Source organism: Squalius cephalus (assembly GCF_949319135.1).
Source record: "Squalius cephalus genome assembly, chromosome: 11".
Taxonomy (NCBI): Eukaryota; Metazoa; Chordata; class Actinopteri; order Cypriniformes; family Leuciscidae; genus Squalius; species Squalius cephalus.
Window position 1 is genome coordinate 16,136,087 of NC_137132.1, and position 14,812 is coordinate 16,150,898.

General features: G+C 37.0%; 1 protein-coding gene across 5 annotated transcripts in view; it reads left to right on the forward strand.

Moving 5' to 3' along the window:
- Positions 1 to 14,812, forward strand: part of grik4 (glutamate receptor, ionotropic, kainate 4) — a 389,008-nt gene that overhangs the window by 248,665 nt on the left and 125,531 nt on the right. For 4 of the 5 annotated variants that reach the window (XM_079885109.1, XM_079885112.1, XM_079885111.1 and 1 more), the window contains one exon: positions 1,991 to 2,088. In XM_079885109.1, the coding sequence (XP_079741235.1) occupies positions 1,991 to 2,088 (98 nt within the window). Of the gene's footprint in view, positions 1 to 1,990; positions 2,089 to 14,812 lie in introns of those variants that run through there. The other variant, XM_079885114.1, reaches the window with a different exon arrangement.

The window sequence follows — 14,812 nt, forward strand, 5'->3', positions numbered from 1 at the left end:
AACCAGGACTTTTGCCAAGGTGTCTGTGTTCAATAGTCAGACACAACAATCCATGGCGTTTTACTCAATGCCTCTAGATTATCAGTAAATGATGGAGAAAGTGCTTCTTAATGCATCATTTATGCAAACAAATCTAGATGCGGCTTTTAGTTCATTTAAAAAAAACATCTAAGTTAATTAAAAAATACATTGTTTAATGGAGTTTAATTACCAGTGAAGCTCAAGCTTTCTTATTTGATATTTCATCATATGTCCTTCGTAGGATTTATTTTGATAAGTTCCAATTTTAAAAATAAATATATTGGGGGGAAAACACAACAAAAACAAAGAAATGATATAACAAAATGACCAATATTTCATATTTTATTCATATTTCATAGTGACTTTCTAGGCCACTAATCAAATAAGATACTGTACTTTGTGACATTGATCATGTGACTTTTTGTACAGACAGTCAGATGTTCTTGCTTCCATTGAAGCTCAAGATGCTCTTTGGATCATTCTTAAATCATGCTGGAGAACATGATCATCAAGTTTTACACTAACTTGTTGAGTTCATGAAGCTCAAGTTCATTTTCAATTCAACTTTTCACCAAAAATTATGCTGATAATGTTATTTGTGGAAATAAAATCTCAGACTGTTGAATATATGTTGTATACTGTATGTATAAATAATTTTAACAAAGCTAAGTTATTTGGAGTTGTTTGCTGGAATTTGATTATCATTGAAACTGAGGGATAGTGGCCCTATCGTACATTAATAAATGTTCACTGAAGGTTCTTCTATGGCATCACTGCAAAATGCACTTTTGGAAAAAAAAAAGTATATTATGTGTATGTCTACAGCCATGTAGTGAGATTAATTATATGTAATTCATTATTACAAACAATTGAAACCCCTATTTAGAGGAATAACAATGCATCTGACTACACAGCAAGGTTGACATGAATTCATGAGGGCATCTGTCCAGCTACATTTGATTTCGAAACTGAGAACAGTTGACCTGCAGAATTAACACTAATGCACTCACTGTAGCAGTGTGTAGTGAGCCTAAAAATGCAGCTCATCACCATTGAGGGCAGTGCGGAGATGCATTGGTTACAATGGGATTGAGTTCAAGAAATCTCTCCGTCTGCTGGTGCTTTGTAATAACATTGTTTTCCGTATAGACCCCTCCTCTTTCCTTTTTCCCCAGCTTGCCCTGCTTAAGTGGTCAGAGCACCAATATCTAGCTTATACACTACCCACACCATCATAATTAAAACAGAAAGAGATTATAAACCCATGTGAAATGACACTCTGTTAGAGTTCAGACCGATGCCCTGTGCGTGTGCTGGAGAGTCAGAAACAAATCTATCTCTCACTCCTCCTCCTGCACCTAATCGCAAATATAATTTCAGGACACACTTCACTCAAAGGTCAGTTAATAATAAAATGTAATTTTGTGTGAGAGACTGAAAAAGAGCAGATTAATAAGAGTGCTAAGCTTCAGATAGGCTAGATTTTGATTATAGTGAGCTCTTTAAGAAGCTCCCTTAAAAGGGAATTATTTGAGTTTTGCCAGTAATTTCAGAACAGATTGAATGGATACCAAAGGGTCAGGTTTTGGCTGATTAGCATGGCCCATTAGCCCCTGCTGGTAGATGCAGTAACTGCACCATCTGGACCCAAAAAACATATTTCTGTATTGAAGGTCGTTCCGAAGTAGCCATGTATTCTAATGGAATACATCTGTTTGCAAGCCACATATAAATTGCAATTATATCATTATACAATAGTAGATGAGTACCTATTAAACATCACCTGTGCCAGCCAGACAACTGGCATTGAGACGAATGGGTATGACTCTTTGTACTTCATCTGGGTATTATAGACTTCCATCCTTGAATGAAAATGGGGCAGCAGAACTCTTGGCATCTTGCATCTGGCTTTCCTTCTGCTCTCTGTCTGTAATAAATGACAGTTGGTCTTTCTCTTGCCTATTGACAGTGTGCCAGATCATGTCCAAGGGGGTTGTGGCGGTCCTGGGCCCCTCTGCCAGCCCGGCATCCAACTCCATCATCAGTAATATCTGCGGTGAGAAAGAGGTGAGTGCTGGCATTGGCTCTCTTTTGTCATCAGTGCAACATACCATAGCCCAGATCATATTATCAAGTAATCATTCATATCATTACTGTAATGACCAGAGCGTTCAGCAACACGCTCTAAAAATGATCCCCAACCACAGTGGATGAACACAACGACCAAACAGTGAGTGTTATGCTATGACTACAATGTGCTGCTCTAATTAATAAATACATAAATGATTATTGACACATCATGCTGAGCAATCCCACTGTTCTGAAGTCAAACTTTCCTACAAGCATTTGTTCTGCCGTCGGCAAACATGAAGGGGGATACGAACAGACAAAGTAAATTACTAAGGGAAGAATTAAATAACGTGGATTAACAGAATTTATATTGATTAATTGTCGCCTTGACGCAGACTGAATTGTTTGGAGCAGTTTCTCACTCCGTCAGACAGTAAAGGGAAACTTTTGAACACAGAGAACAAAAAGAAAGCTGGATGAAGTGGAATATTTATCTTCAGTTACTTGAAACTGTAAACTGCAAATCTTAATTCCAGTTGTCATATGTATATACTTTAATGTATAGATTCATCATCATCATCATTGGTCGGGTCCCCTGGTATGGAGTTCGACAATATGTTTCCACAATTCTCTATTCTTGGCGATGCTGATGATCACTTTTGTTTCCTCTTCCCTTTCGACATGGGTGAGTGACTGACTGCTCTTCGCTGCAGGGAGAGCTGTTTGATTCCGGGCTTTTTGGTTTTTGTGTCTGAAGGTTAGGCGAGGGGCTCCTCGCTGGTTCTTATCACTGACTTCTGAGTGATAGATGGCGTAGATGTTGGCTGGTTCGTTCTCTTCCATGCGAAGACAGTGGCCCACAAACTCTATCTGTCGCTTGCGGATGGTCATGCTGACTGGACGTTGTTTGGTCAGTCTGTAGAGTTCCTCGTTTCTCATATGGGCGTCTGCTTGTCTAATTCCCAGCATGGTTCGGTAGCACTTTCTCGCAAACACATCCAGTTCTTCCTCTAGAGCTTTCGTTAGAACCCATGTCTTGCAGCCATAAAGCAACACAGATAGGCAAGTTGCATTAAAGATCCGAGTCCTGAATTCTATCATTGGCGTGGGTGGTGGAGCGGTGAGCAGCTTCTTTAACTTGGTAAAGGTCACCCATGCAAGACAGATACGATTTTTGACTCGGATAGCATCAACGATCTTTTGTGGGATGCCGTAGTGTTGCAGGATTGCGAACATCATAGGTCTGTCTATCGAGCCAAATGGTTTCTTGAAATCGACGAATGTGATGTACAAGGGTAGTAGTTGTGCTCTTGCTCCTTCGATGACTCTTCGCAGGATCTGCTGTGCGCAGCTGCGCCCTCTCCTGAAGCCTGCCTGTTTGTTTCTGAGCAGCTTGTTGATTGGATTCTGGATGCGGTTGAGGAGAATGCGATTGTATATATATATATATATATATATATATATATATATATATATATTGCGAATGTATATATTAATGGATAATGTTGTCACAAACCCCCGATTCTAAACTGTCTAGTGCAGGGGCTGATGTGATATTATATTTGGATTTTCTTCTAAAGTAGCAGTCAGAGGAATATATTACTATCACACAGGTAATGAATAATGCAGCTTGAAACAAGTTTACTGTGCGTACTCAACTGACTAAGCATCACTCCTTAATGTCTTCATAATTCATAATCAGTGGCAACTCGCCTTCCAAAGTGAGCAACGAGCATAAATATTCATAGTCACATCTTATAAATGACTGCTTAGGTCATAGATGAGGGCTTGTGTAATGAAAGTTTAAACTTTTACATCAGCTATAATACACCTCGATGAATATTTATAATGCTGACATTTTATTTGTTTTCAGGAGCTGTTATTTGTCTTGTCTCTGTGTGATGCAGGTCATGGTTTGGTTAGCGCTGCGGAGGTTGTTTAGCTGATTTGGGATGATGAAATGGGGGGTCAGATACTCTCTGTCCTCTGTGTATGGGGAAAGGTCATTGTGCTCCTGTTATTGTATTTTAAAAAAATGGTATGTCTATCTCTAATGGTCTAAAGGGAGGAGGGGTCATTGTGTGTTTGTGTGTGTGTGTGTGTGTGTGTGTGTGTGTGTGTGTGTGTGTGTGTGTGTGTGTGAGAAAGAGAGAGAGAGAGAGAGAGAGAGAGACAGAGAGAGAGAGAGACAGAGAGAGAGAGAGTCAGTGAGTGCAAAACAGGAAGGAGTTTGGAGTTTGGCAAGAAGATCTATGCTTCTTCAGGATGTTTGAAGGGATGATTTCAAATGTAGGTGAAACCAGGGTTAGTGGGTGTCTGTGAACGATATGTCATGGACCATTAAGATTATTTTGCATTATATCACTATTTTCATGGAGGTTATCATAATGCCTACTATAATTACTTTATTTTACTTCATTAGGGTAAAAATGACAATTACATTTATATTAATACAATTACAGAATACAGTAATACAGTTTTATATATTAGCATTAAAAATGATATGTAAATAAAATATTATTATTATTATTATTATTATTATTAATGGGGAATGGGGGGTGTACTGAATTGTCATGAACATGTCACAATGCAAACTTAATGGCTTTAAAATATATTTCATATGTTTCTTTAAGCAAAATATAACCTATTTCTTCTTTTTTTATTTTGGGGTGGAATATGACGTTCTTTACAGGTTTCGTGAGATTCACCCTTGTACAATTTAATTTACTTGTTCTGTATGCAAACACATGCAGAACATATTCATTTCCCCCAGTGTGTTTGCACTGCCTAGATTGCAAACTTGCATGTTTGTAATATGTGAGAGGTCTATATCGTTCAGTTTGTATTATCTGTATTTCTGTCCAAACAGCTGCTCTGAGACTGACAGTTCGGCCTGAAGATAGAAGGAAGGTACAAGATGAACCTGTAGTCGTTTCATTATCACGACTGCTCAAGATGTTCTTTCACTCATGTAATGCAATGATGGAGTTTCCCATCTGGCTTAGAAAGAAAAGACAAATCTGCTGTGAGGGTCTGGAGTGTGGCTTTTGACTTCTCTCATTATTACTGATAAATGTTTGTTCACTGCATGCTGTCACTTTCCCTTCTCACAGAACTTATTTTATCTGACATCAAGTGATGGTTGTTGTAAAAACAGATAATGTAAACAGTCTAAGTGATTTCGCTTCTTGTAAGTCAAGAACAGGAATCTTTCGGCAAACGAGTTGTTGACTGTAGTCCATGTGTTTCCCCAGGGACCTTGAGGTTCTGCTATGAAATTACGTAGTTATTCAAGTCAGTCACTAGAGAAAAATAGGTGAGCGGAAAAGGGGTTTTCCTCTAATTTCTCATAAATATGAATGATGTGTTTGTAGTACAGAGAGTGTAGCAGATGAGAGCTTCAGGAGCCACTACAGTAGCAGCACAGCTGTGCTTAAGGCTGAGGCCTTTGAACCTGAATGACACGCGTATGGGATCTAGGTGAGGGAGAAAGGCCCGACAAAACAGACAGGCAGAAACAGGCAGAACTCTCTGTGAAGCCTGCTGAATACATTAATATGAAAAATTTCTATTCACGACAAGTGTTGAAATTCAAGTCAAATTGTTGCACCTTATGGGCACTCTGTGCCTCTATAGTGATGCTGGTTTTTATTCATCATTATTTATTCTGTAATATTTGTGTAGTTTTTCAGAAATAATTTTCCCCCATTTGCTTTGCATCTGTTGAATGTTAAATACAGCAGCGGCTGGATGTGTGGAAATCTAGGTTTTATAAACAAGGGTTTGTATTTGGACAAATTTTAAACAAGAAATGTTGTTATACGTTATATTACTTGAGAGAATTATTTAACAGTTTTTGTATTTTTGCAAATTTATAACAAAAGTTGTTACATAATGCTTTTGTATTTGTACAAACTTAAAACAAATGTCATGTTACTTTACATAACAGAATGTTTTTTGTATTTTTACAAATTTGAAACGTTACATTATGTTTTCAGCAAAATTAATTTTCATAAACATCTAGGTTCATGGCAAGTTTAATCAAACATGCATATAAATTTAAATAAACCGTAAATAAGCTTCTCCCTAGTGTTTTTTTTTTATAGGTAAAAGCAATGTTAATTTTATATTTTTTACTTAAAATAATAACCATAACTTTTACTCCACAAATCCAAAAACATTATTGTGTCCACAAACCCCTCATTAACTAATAGACACAAAAAACTTTGCTATTCAACATAATACAATGTTATAGATCACTATTTTCCAGAGACACAAAATTAGATCAATTAACCTTCAAACGTTTTTGACTGAATAATTGATTCAGGGGTGATTCTTAGGCTCAAATAGAGCCTGCTTTAACGTCACTATTTTTTAACTCTTGTGTTATTGTTGCGTTAACTTCGACAGCCATGAATTCAACACAAGAGAGATTTTCTTCACACACTATGAGTTGCAGTCTGACACATTTTTCCACAGGATACAATCTGCCCCTGATCATCAGCTGTTGGCCAATAGTGAAAATAGAAGCATTTTCACTAGTGGTTTCCGACGGTCATCTCGGTTTCCTGCAGTCTCTCAGGTTATCACTGATTGATTACATATTAAATTAGGATTACTCCACATGGTCAAGCATGAATAATGAAGTATAAGCAGCGGTCCACAACAGGGAGCCACACAGGAGCACCGGTGTGAGATTAAGTCAGGAGACTCTACCTGGAAGCTCTGTTTATTTGTAGCTAGGTGTCTTTTTTTGGCAGGCTATTTTGGGCTAGACTTTGTTCCAGGCTCGCCAGCGTTTGAAAGTGGACCTAGCATGCTGTGTTTGATCCTGAATGCTGTAATTTTGCTTGCTATCAAAGCTTCAGCCCACCAGGAGTCTTCATTTACAGTAGTCACTCTGCTAGAGCTGTTTTTCACCGTCCATCCCTTCTCTCCTTCTCTTCTCCCTTCTCCCATGCACATACTGCATCTTCCCATATTTCCTTTGCAGCGTGTTTTGGAGAATCGCCAGTTTTGTGATTTGTGCCAGTAACTTGCCATTACCTTGATTTGTGTACTGTATTGTAAGCTTGAGTAAGTAAGCGTCTGTCGAGAACGTAAATGTATGTAAATGTAAAACACCCGAATCAGTCCTCGCTTCAGGTTGGCTGTGATTCCTGGCTGATGAATCCGACAGAAGAGGGGTGAGAGGTCAGTCGTGGTGATTAAGCAATGAAAACATTACTGGACCGTATAAGGCAGCGAGACTCTTAATGGCATATCTCTTCAGACCTCATTGGCTTAAATGATGTATAACTACAGCACTGCTGATCCCTCAGCGTTAAGTGCTATAAGCGCTAATGTTGTGCTCTATGGACAGATGAGCACTGACAGGAGAACAGGCGATATGTTTGACAAAGCACTCCAGATTTGCTGTCAAATACCCTTCTTTCCATCAAAATGCTGCTGATTCTTGTGGCTGTGCTGAGGGATCTATGAACCATAAATCTGTGAGTCTTATGGGCTTTATGACTACTTTAACATCCAAAGTAATTTGATGCGGCTTCTTTAAAGAATTGTGAGCTGCTCTTGATGCAGTGGTCAAATTAAAATGAATAAAATTCATAGCAATCAATTCATAAACAGTGACCTCAAAAGTAATTGTGTGTTAGATAACAAAATATCAAACGGAGTGGCACCATAAACAGCATTGGGACAAGTGTCCATCGATCACTTCACATGAAGTAGAGAGGGAAATTTACTTGAGTACTTGAATTATGACTAAAATGAATGTGGTGGAAAGGTAACAAATTATTTAGTAAATTAATATTTTTTTAATGTAGTTTAATTCATGTCAAGTGTGGTTCCTACACAGTTGTTTGCGGACATAAAATGCATGAGATGAGATTGTTACGGCATACAGTAATTATTAAGTTAATTTGACTTTCAGTATAACCAAATCATGTTTACTTCAGAAATGTATGACTCAGTTTAGGTGTTTTGAGAATGGCAAGTTATATTATTTAAATATGCAATATGGTACACTGTAAACCCTAAAATAATTAATTGGTTTGAGTAGGACAAACTTAAATTAAACTAATTAGTTCAGTCAAATTAACTTTTATGAGTATTTAGCACTTTCTTTTTCTTTCAAGTTCACAGAACTGATATATTTTAAGTAAACTGAACTGTTTCATTGTTTTGAGTTTTATGAAACTATCTTTTAACCCTCTGGAGTCTGAGCGGTTTTCTGGGCCCTTGAGATGTTCTGACATGCCCTGACATTTGTGCTTTTTTCAGTTGCTTATAAACATATTAATGGCAAATGTGTAAATTCACTCTATAAAGCACAAACAGGGCTACCATAATATGTGAGCCACGTGTATGTACATGTTTTAATTTTTGAGAGAATAATGTTTATGCGTGGATATTGAAAAAACTAAAAACTAAAATTTCTGAGATAAGGCCACAAAACACATAGCAAATATGTGTCAATAAGACTTTTGACCAATGGATGTCGTCGCCTATAGTTTTTTCTTCAAAATTATGTGAAAATAGTCTTGCTTTATCGTTCAAATAAAACCATACATTGATTTAAATTGATGTAAAACAGGTTTTGCTTGGAAAGCCAATATGCGAGGGGGCGTTAACGAGGAGTGGTTTACACCTGAATTACCACCCACTCTGCATAATGATGAGCCATTCACACAGGTGTGAAACTGGCTGAGCCACAATGCAAGGACAAAAGATATTTAGAAGAAGACTTATATTGACCATTTAAGATTTTGCTTACATCTATCTTGTACATATGTTGTGCTATTTTATTAAAAAGGTTACAATTACAACAATAATTACAATTTCAACAATATTTCAAGTGTACTCTTTCTTTGTAAAAAAAAGGAAAGATTATAGGCCTACATTTTATCTATGTATTCATTACTTTGAATATAGCCAACATTGGAACAGCGAACATCTTAGTTGATGACTTTATTTTTGACAAAAATATTAGGCTATTTTATATATAGAAATTGCTAAACAAAAGCTTATTTGACGAGGCAGTATATTTTACAGTAAAAACTGTACCCAAATCTACTAAACAAAATGTTGTCTTTCATATTTCGCCTGACTGTAAAGTTGTTTTCATGAAATATTAGGGCATATAAATGTTAATTTGCAGTTTACGTTGCTTATACAAATAGCCTACATTTTATTTCAACATATTTCAGTCGATTTTTACTCATCTCAGTATAGCAATACAGTTTGCTAAAACATCATCATTCGTTGACGATAGGCTTACTTTAAATCCAGGAAATTTGTTAATGAAAAAATTATTAAAATTAAGATACAATTGATACAAAACGAAATTCGTTTTAAAGAAAGGATTTGTACTTTCTGTTTTGAGGTCTCTGTGAAAGTTTGAAAGTCTTTTAATGTTTTTTTTTTAGAGCTCGCGTCCATAATGGAGAACTGTCACGTAATATTGTTTTTTGCCAGCTGTGGTAAACAGCGCGCATCTATGCCGTTCATTCATTCATAAACAGAAACCCGAGAAGGAAAAACTTACTAGTATTCCTCAGCTCGTATTCCTCGTATTCCTCATTATTCCTCACAGCGCTGCCAGACGGTGTAAGCAAGTAATGTTCTGAATAAACTTGTGTTTTGGTTTTCTCGAGCTGATACGGGGGGGTTCACAGGATTGCGCGGATTACCTCAGCCATTTGCGTTTGAATAGCGTGCGCTCTCCGTGGGCGGAGTCACATTACATTTGAATTAGCTCTAATTAGGTCGACTGGAATCGCTCTCTTTTAATACAGATTTCACAAGATGAGAATATTTGTTTTTTATATAAATTACTTCATTTAAAAGAAGAGATTTCAAGCTTCATAAAGACATATATCACGTGTATGTGTGAGAAGTATTCACTGAGTTATGGTTCATTTTCGGACGCGTTTCAGAATGGACTACACGGACAGAGAGAAGGCAGAACTCGCTTCGTGTTTATTTTTCTTTATTTGTCGAAAAGCACAACACTATGTTTTTATTGTGAGTATACACAAAAATAATACACATTTAACAGAATCGATTGATGTATGGAACTCCTATGGAAAATCAAAGTCAACAGAGTATTCATGAGTTTCTTTTACACTGATAAAAAAAAAGCGAGCTGGTATCGCCGGCGATACCGTCGACCTCAGGGGGTTAATTTAGAACTTAAGTTTAACTGAAACGGCTGGAATGTCTATTTCCCAGCATGCTTTGTCGATGGCACTCAAAAGGGAGAGTAAATGCTAAAATTAAGTGTAATATACTGGGGTTTTTTTGTTGTTTTTTTGTGCAAGATTAATGATAAGTGGGAGATTTAGTAGTGATTAATTTAGAAGAATTTCTGTTAATGTTGGTTCAAGGATAGTTACCATCATGGTGACAAGTGGTGCATGCAGCTTGATTTGAGAGCAAATAAAACCTTTATATTGCTGCACTCATACAGCAAGTGCTACTGTATAACATACTAGTGTTAACATGTTAACAAATTAATATGTTAACAAATTAGCTTGTTAATTATTAACTTTATTAGTAAGTTTATACTAATAAAAGTGTTCACATTGAGATTACATGAAAGTTTTAAGTTTAATGTATAAATTAGTGTTCTCAAACATTCCAAGTTAAGAACAATTAAATGTATAAGTACAAAATAAAAATCTACCAGTTTTGCTTACTTAAACTTTGAATTTCTTATCTTAAAAAATTTGAGGCAACTAATTTAAATGAGATTTATACATTCCCTGTGTATTTACACTTATTCCACATATTACTGTATGTATGTCATCCTTCTCAAAATCCCTAATCTGTGCAATTTTTTCTATAGACCTACTCAGTGTGTTGGGAGCAGTGTGCACTGCACAGGGACTCTGTGAATCAGAACGCAGCTTGCGTGAACTTCTGACTTCTTACATCTCCTAAAAATGACCTTGGAACAAGATAGTTAAAATAACTGAAAATGTCTCTGAAATGTGCTGTTATGCTGCCTTTACGTGCTATTGAAAATATTTGAAATATGAGTTTCCTAGTCGTAAAATGCCCTCTTAAGTCACTCTGAGTTTCTGAGTTGGGCGGGCCATAAACTTTAAACATGGTGAAGGGGAGAAAGATTGCTGCTGTGTTTGGTACTGTATTCTTCATTAGTTTTTTCCACAACAGCTACATCGCCTTGTCTTGTCGTTAAAGTACTAAATATTAACATATATGAATAACCATTTGAAGAAATGTTTTATACAGAGTGAAAATAGAATGCATTTGACGTAAATTCCAGAATAGTCAGCAAGCTGACTATCTAGATGGCGCGGTGAATGTTTATATGTTTGTCAACAAATGGGACGCTACATTTTATTCAAAATGAAATATCTTCAATACATTTAGGCTTTAATAATATTTCCCCAAGAAAAAGGCAAGAATAAACCTGGTGTCCTCCATGATTCTTATTCTTTCCTATAACCAAGCACTTAGGAAGTATGAAATTTCCAAAAGCACATGAATGCAGCATTAGTCACACTAGTTAGGAAAAATGGGGTAGTACCTTTAAAGGGTAAACTTTGTAACTTATCCACCCCTAGAAAGTGAATAATAGTACATTTGGGTAGTAATATGTGGGCAATTCCACGCAAAACTGTCACATCCATAACGCCAACACAATGCTATGGTATTTAGTTGGCGTTATGGATGTGACAGTTTTGCACGGAATTGCCCATGTACCCTAATATGTACCCTTAAGGTACTACCATGTACCTTTTAGGTCTAAAAAAAAGTACAAATTTGCCTCCCAGTGATAAGCTGTTGTACCCCTAAAGGTTTTTTTATTTTTTATTTTTTTGCACACTTTTCTGACAGTGTAGAAAATCTAATCTAATTAGTTTGCCTCTTGGTTTGATATTTGTATGTAATGCAATGACATTTAGACATTGTAATGTATATGTACTGTAAAGAACTAACTGGCAAAAAATAACAACATCCGCACATTGCATTGGACATTTTAATTGTGTAACTGTGTTGATTATGTATACTTTTGTGCAGTCTACTTTTGAGTTGCTCTTCTTTCATCGGTGTGGACATTATAACGGCCCCAACCGATTGTGGAAACGCACGGAAAGGTTCCAGATTGGCACCAGCAGCGAGTCGTTGGAAAAAGGCTAAAAAGTCCCTCTGGTACTGTCACGAAGGGGGAGGAGGTGACATTTCCAGAAGTGAGGGCCTTGTGAAAGTGGATGATTGTATCTCTTCTTTCGTCATGCAAACAAAACACAGGTGCTGCGTCCTCATTCTTCTGATGATAATTAGGGTAACACAGCTGTCGGCGGCACCTCTGCTCACCTCTCTTTTGCTGTGCAATTGATCTGTCACGCTGAGGGACACCAGCGCAACTGAATTTACACCAACCGACCTCTTCTGAGTTCTCGAGTTCTCTTTATTCCTTGCTAAATGGATGTGCGCAGTGGCACTATGCCACTCAAGACCCCTCCTGGCTTCTTTCAAAGCCTTTTCAAATTCAATTCATCCTTTTGTTTCTAATATGATTAATGTGCAAAAGATACTCGACCAGTATTCCATTGTCTCTTTGTTCTGTGGTCATCCATGGTGCAGTGCTGTCTTTTTGTGGAGGTGTGAATGGATCAGGCTTTTCCGCCCCAGCTGAGCCCATCGGCACCGCAGAGTGGAATTATTCATGGGCTTCATCAAGTCTGCAAACAAATCCCTGGGCAGCCATGAGCGCTCTCTTAACGAGTCATGCATTTTGTTGTGTGTTATTACAGCACATATCCCTGCTAAATATTTAAGTGTTTACAATGTGCTCTAATTTGTGGAAGCCTGTTTCTGACTCAGATTAAAGAAGTAAAAAGGTAATTGTGACTTGTATTTCTCACAATTCTGCACAGATTTTTCTTTTAATTGTGATTTTCTTTCTCTCAATTGCAAATTTATTTCTCTCATGATTGTGTTTTTTTCCCCATCCCTTACTTGTGACTTTATAGTTTACAATTTTGATCTCTGAATTGCAGTATATTTAACTCTTTAAAGGGTCATGAATCGAAAAACCAAATTTTCCTTGATCTTTTGGCATAAAAGTTGTCACGTACTAAACTGTACTCACTGTACTGTACTCAAGTTTCAGAACTCAAAACTTCCTCGTCATGGGTTGCTGTCTATAAATTACAATTACGAAATCGTGTGAACGCACCATAAGCTTTTGCGGCGCTATATGACTGTCAACCATAATAACAAAAAATACTTATGAAAAAAATTGCCTACCCTACCTTTAATTTTGATAAATTTCACAGAAAACAAGACTTCATATTTATGCCATTTTGTATCTCCAGTAAATGCATCTTGATTTAAAAAGCTTTTGACATTTGCACTGGAAAACAAGACTAAAATACTGAATAAGAACATAACTTAAATTTTTTGTAGTGCGATCAGTCGGTACAGTAAAAATTGTTTCCATATTTATTCCATATTCCATACTTTTTTGCAAAATGAATTAAAAAGTAATGGATATCTGTTGAAAGTTGTATTTTCAAACTCTGAAGTGTTGCTAATACAATTAATTTGGCCCTATGTTACACCCGGCACAATGCAGCGCCAAGCGCGATGCAAGTGTTTTTTGCTACAGTAGTTTCAGTCCGACGCAGTTATCATTTTCACGTCCTGTTACATTGTTTAAATAGCAAATGCATTTGCACCCATTTCTGCGCCAATGGCGTGCTGGTCTTAAAACGAGGTGTGTTCTGGCGCATTGTTGGCACGTTGCTATTTTGAGGCAACAGAAATAGACTGCGCCATTGACCAACTGAAACCTGGTCTAAAGTCAATGACACAATATTTTTAAGAGCGCGTTAGTAATGTGCGCCTATTCACCTTATTTTTAACGGAAATACGGACACAGCCAGTTGACGTTTTTTTGTGCGAGACTTCCGGTCAGGCTCTTCCAGTCACTGGCTAGCTAACTCACTTTTCACCGTAGCGGTTAATCAAACAAGTCTTCGTAACAACTAACTCATCGTTATGGCTTCGAGGAAGACCGGGATTGTTTGTGCAGTTAGAGGTTGTCATAATAACTGGTACAAAAGAAAGATTTACTTGGAGCAGGAGTGATTTAATCATCGAACACGTACAAGAGCTGAATGTAATTGCGAGGCGCCCTACGACCATTACCCCCCGCCGAAGAATGAGGAATCCCTTCGCCTGTGGTTAAAAGCTTTAAATTTGAAGAAACCACCGAAGCGACCGTATGTTTGTTCTTTTCATTTCATGAACACAAGAACTGATCTGGCAAATAGACGTTTTAGTAATGAAAATTATATACATAAAAAAATCTTGAGCTCAAACTTGACTTTTGACCAGTATTTTAAAGTTACTGTATACTCTGTATTGTTTGTCTGTATCTGCCTTTGTATTGTTATCAAAAAGTGAGAAGTCATGCCAAGGCAAAAGGCAGTAACTTCCACATTATCAATATTTGGTTGCTGATCACCATTAACAAAATCATTATAGTAACACCTATAAAATCTAGTGATCATGGCATTTATTTTGTATGATTTACAATTATTTATAGCCATCTACTTATTGCTATCCTGTGCTTTGGTTGCATTCTGATGGCATTATTAATACATCTGACATGACAAAATACCTCCATAGATATATTAGTCCAGCATTGGCTCGACCGTGTTTAGGGCGGTGCTGAAGGCGC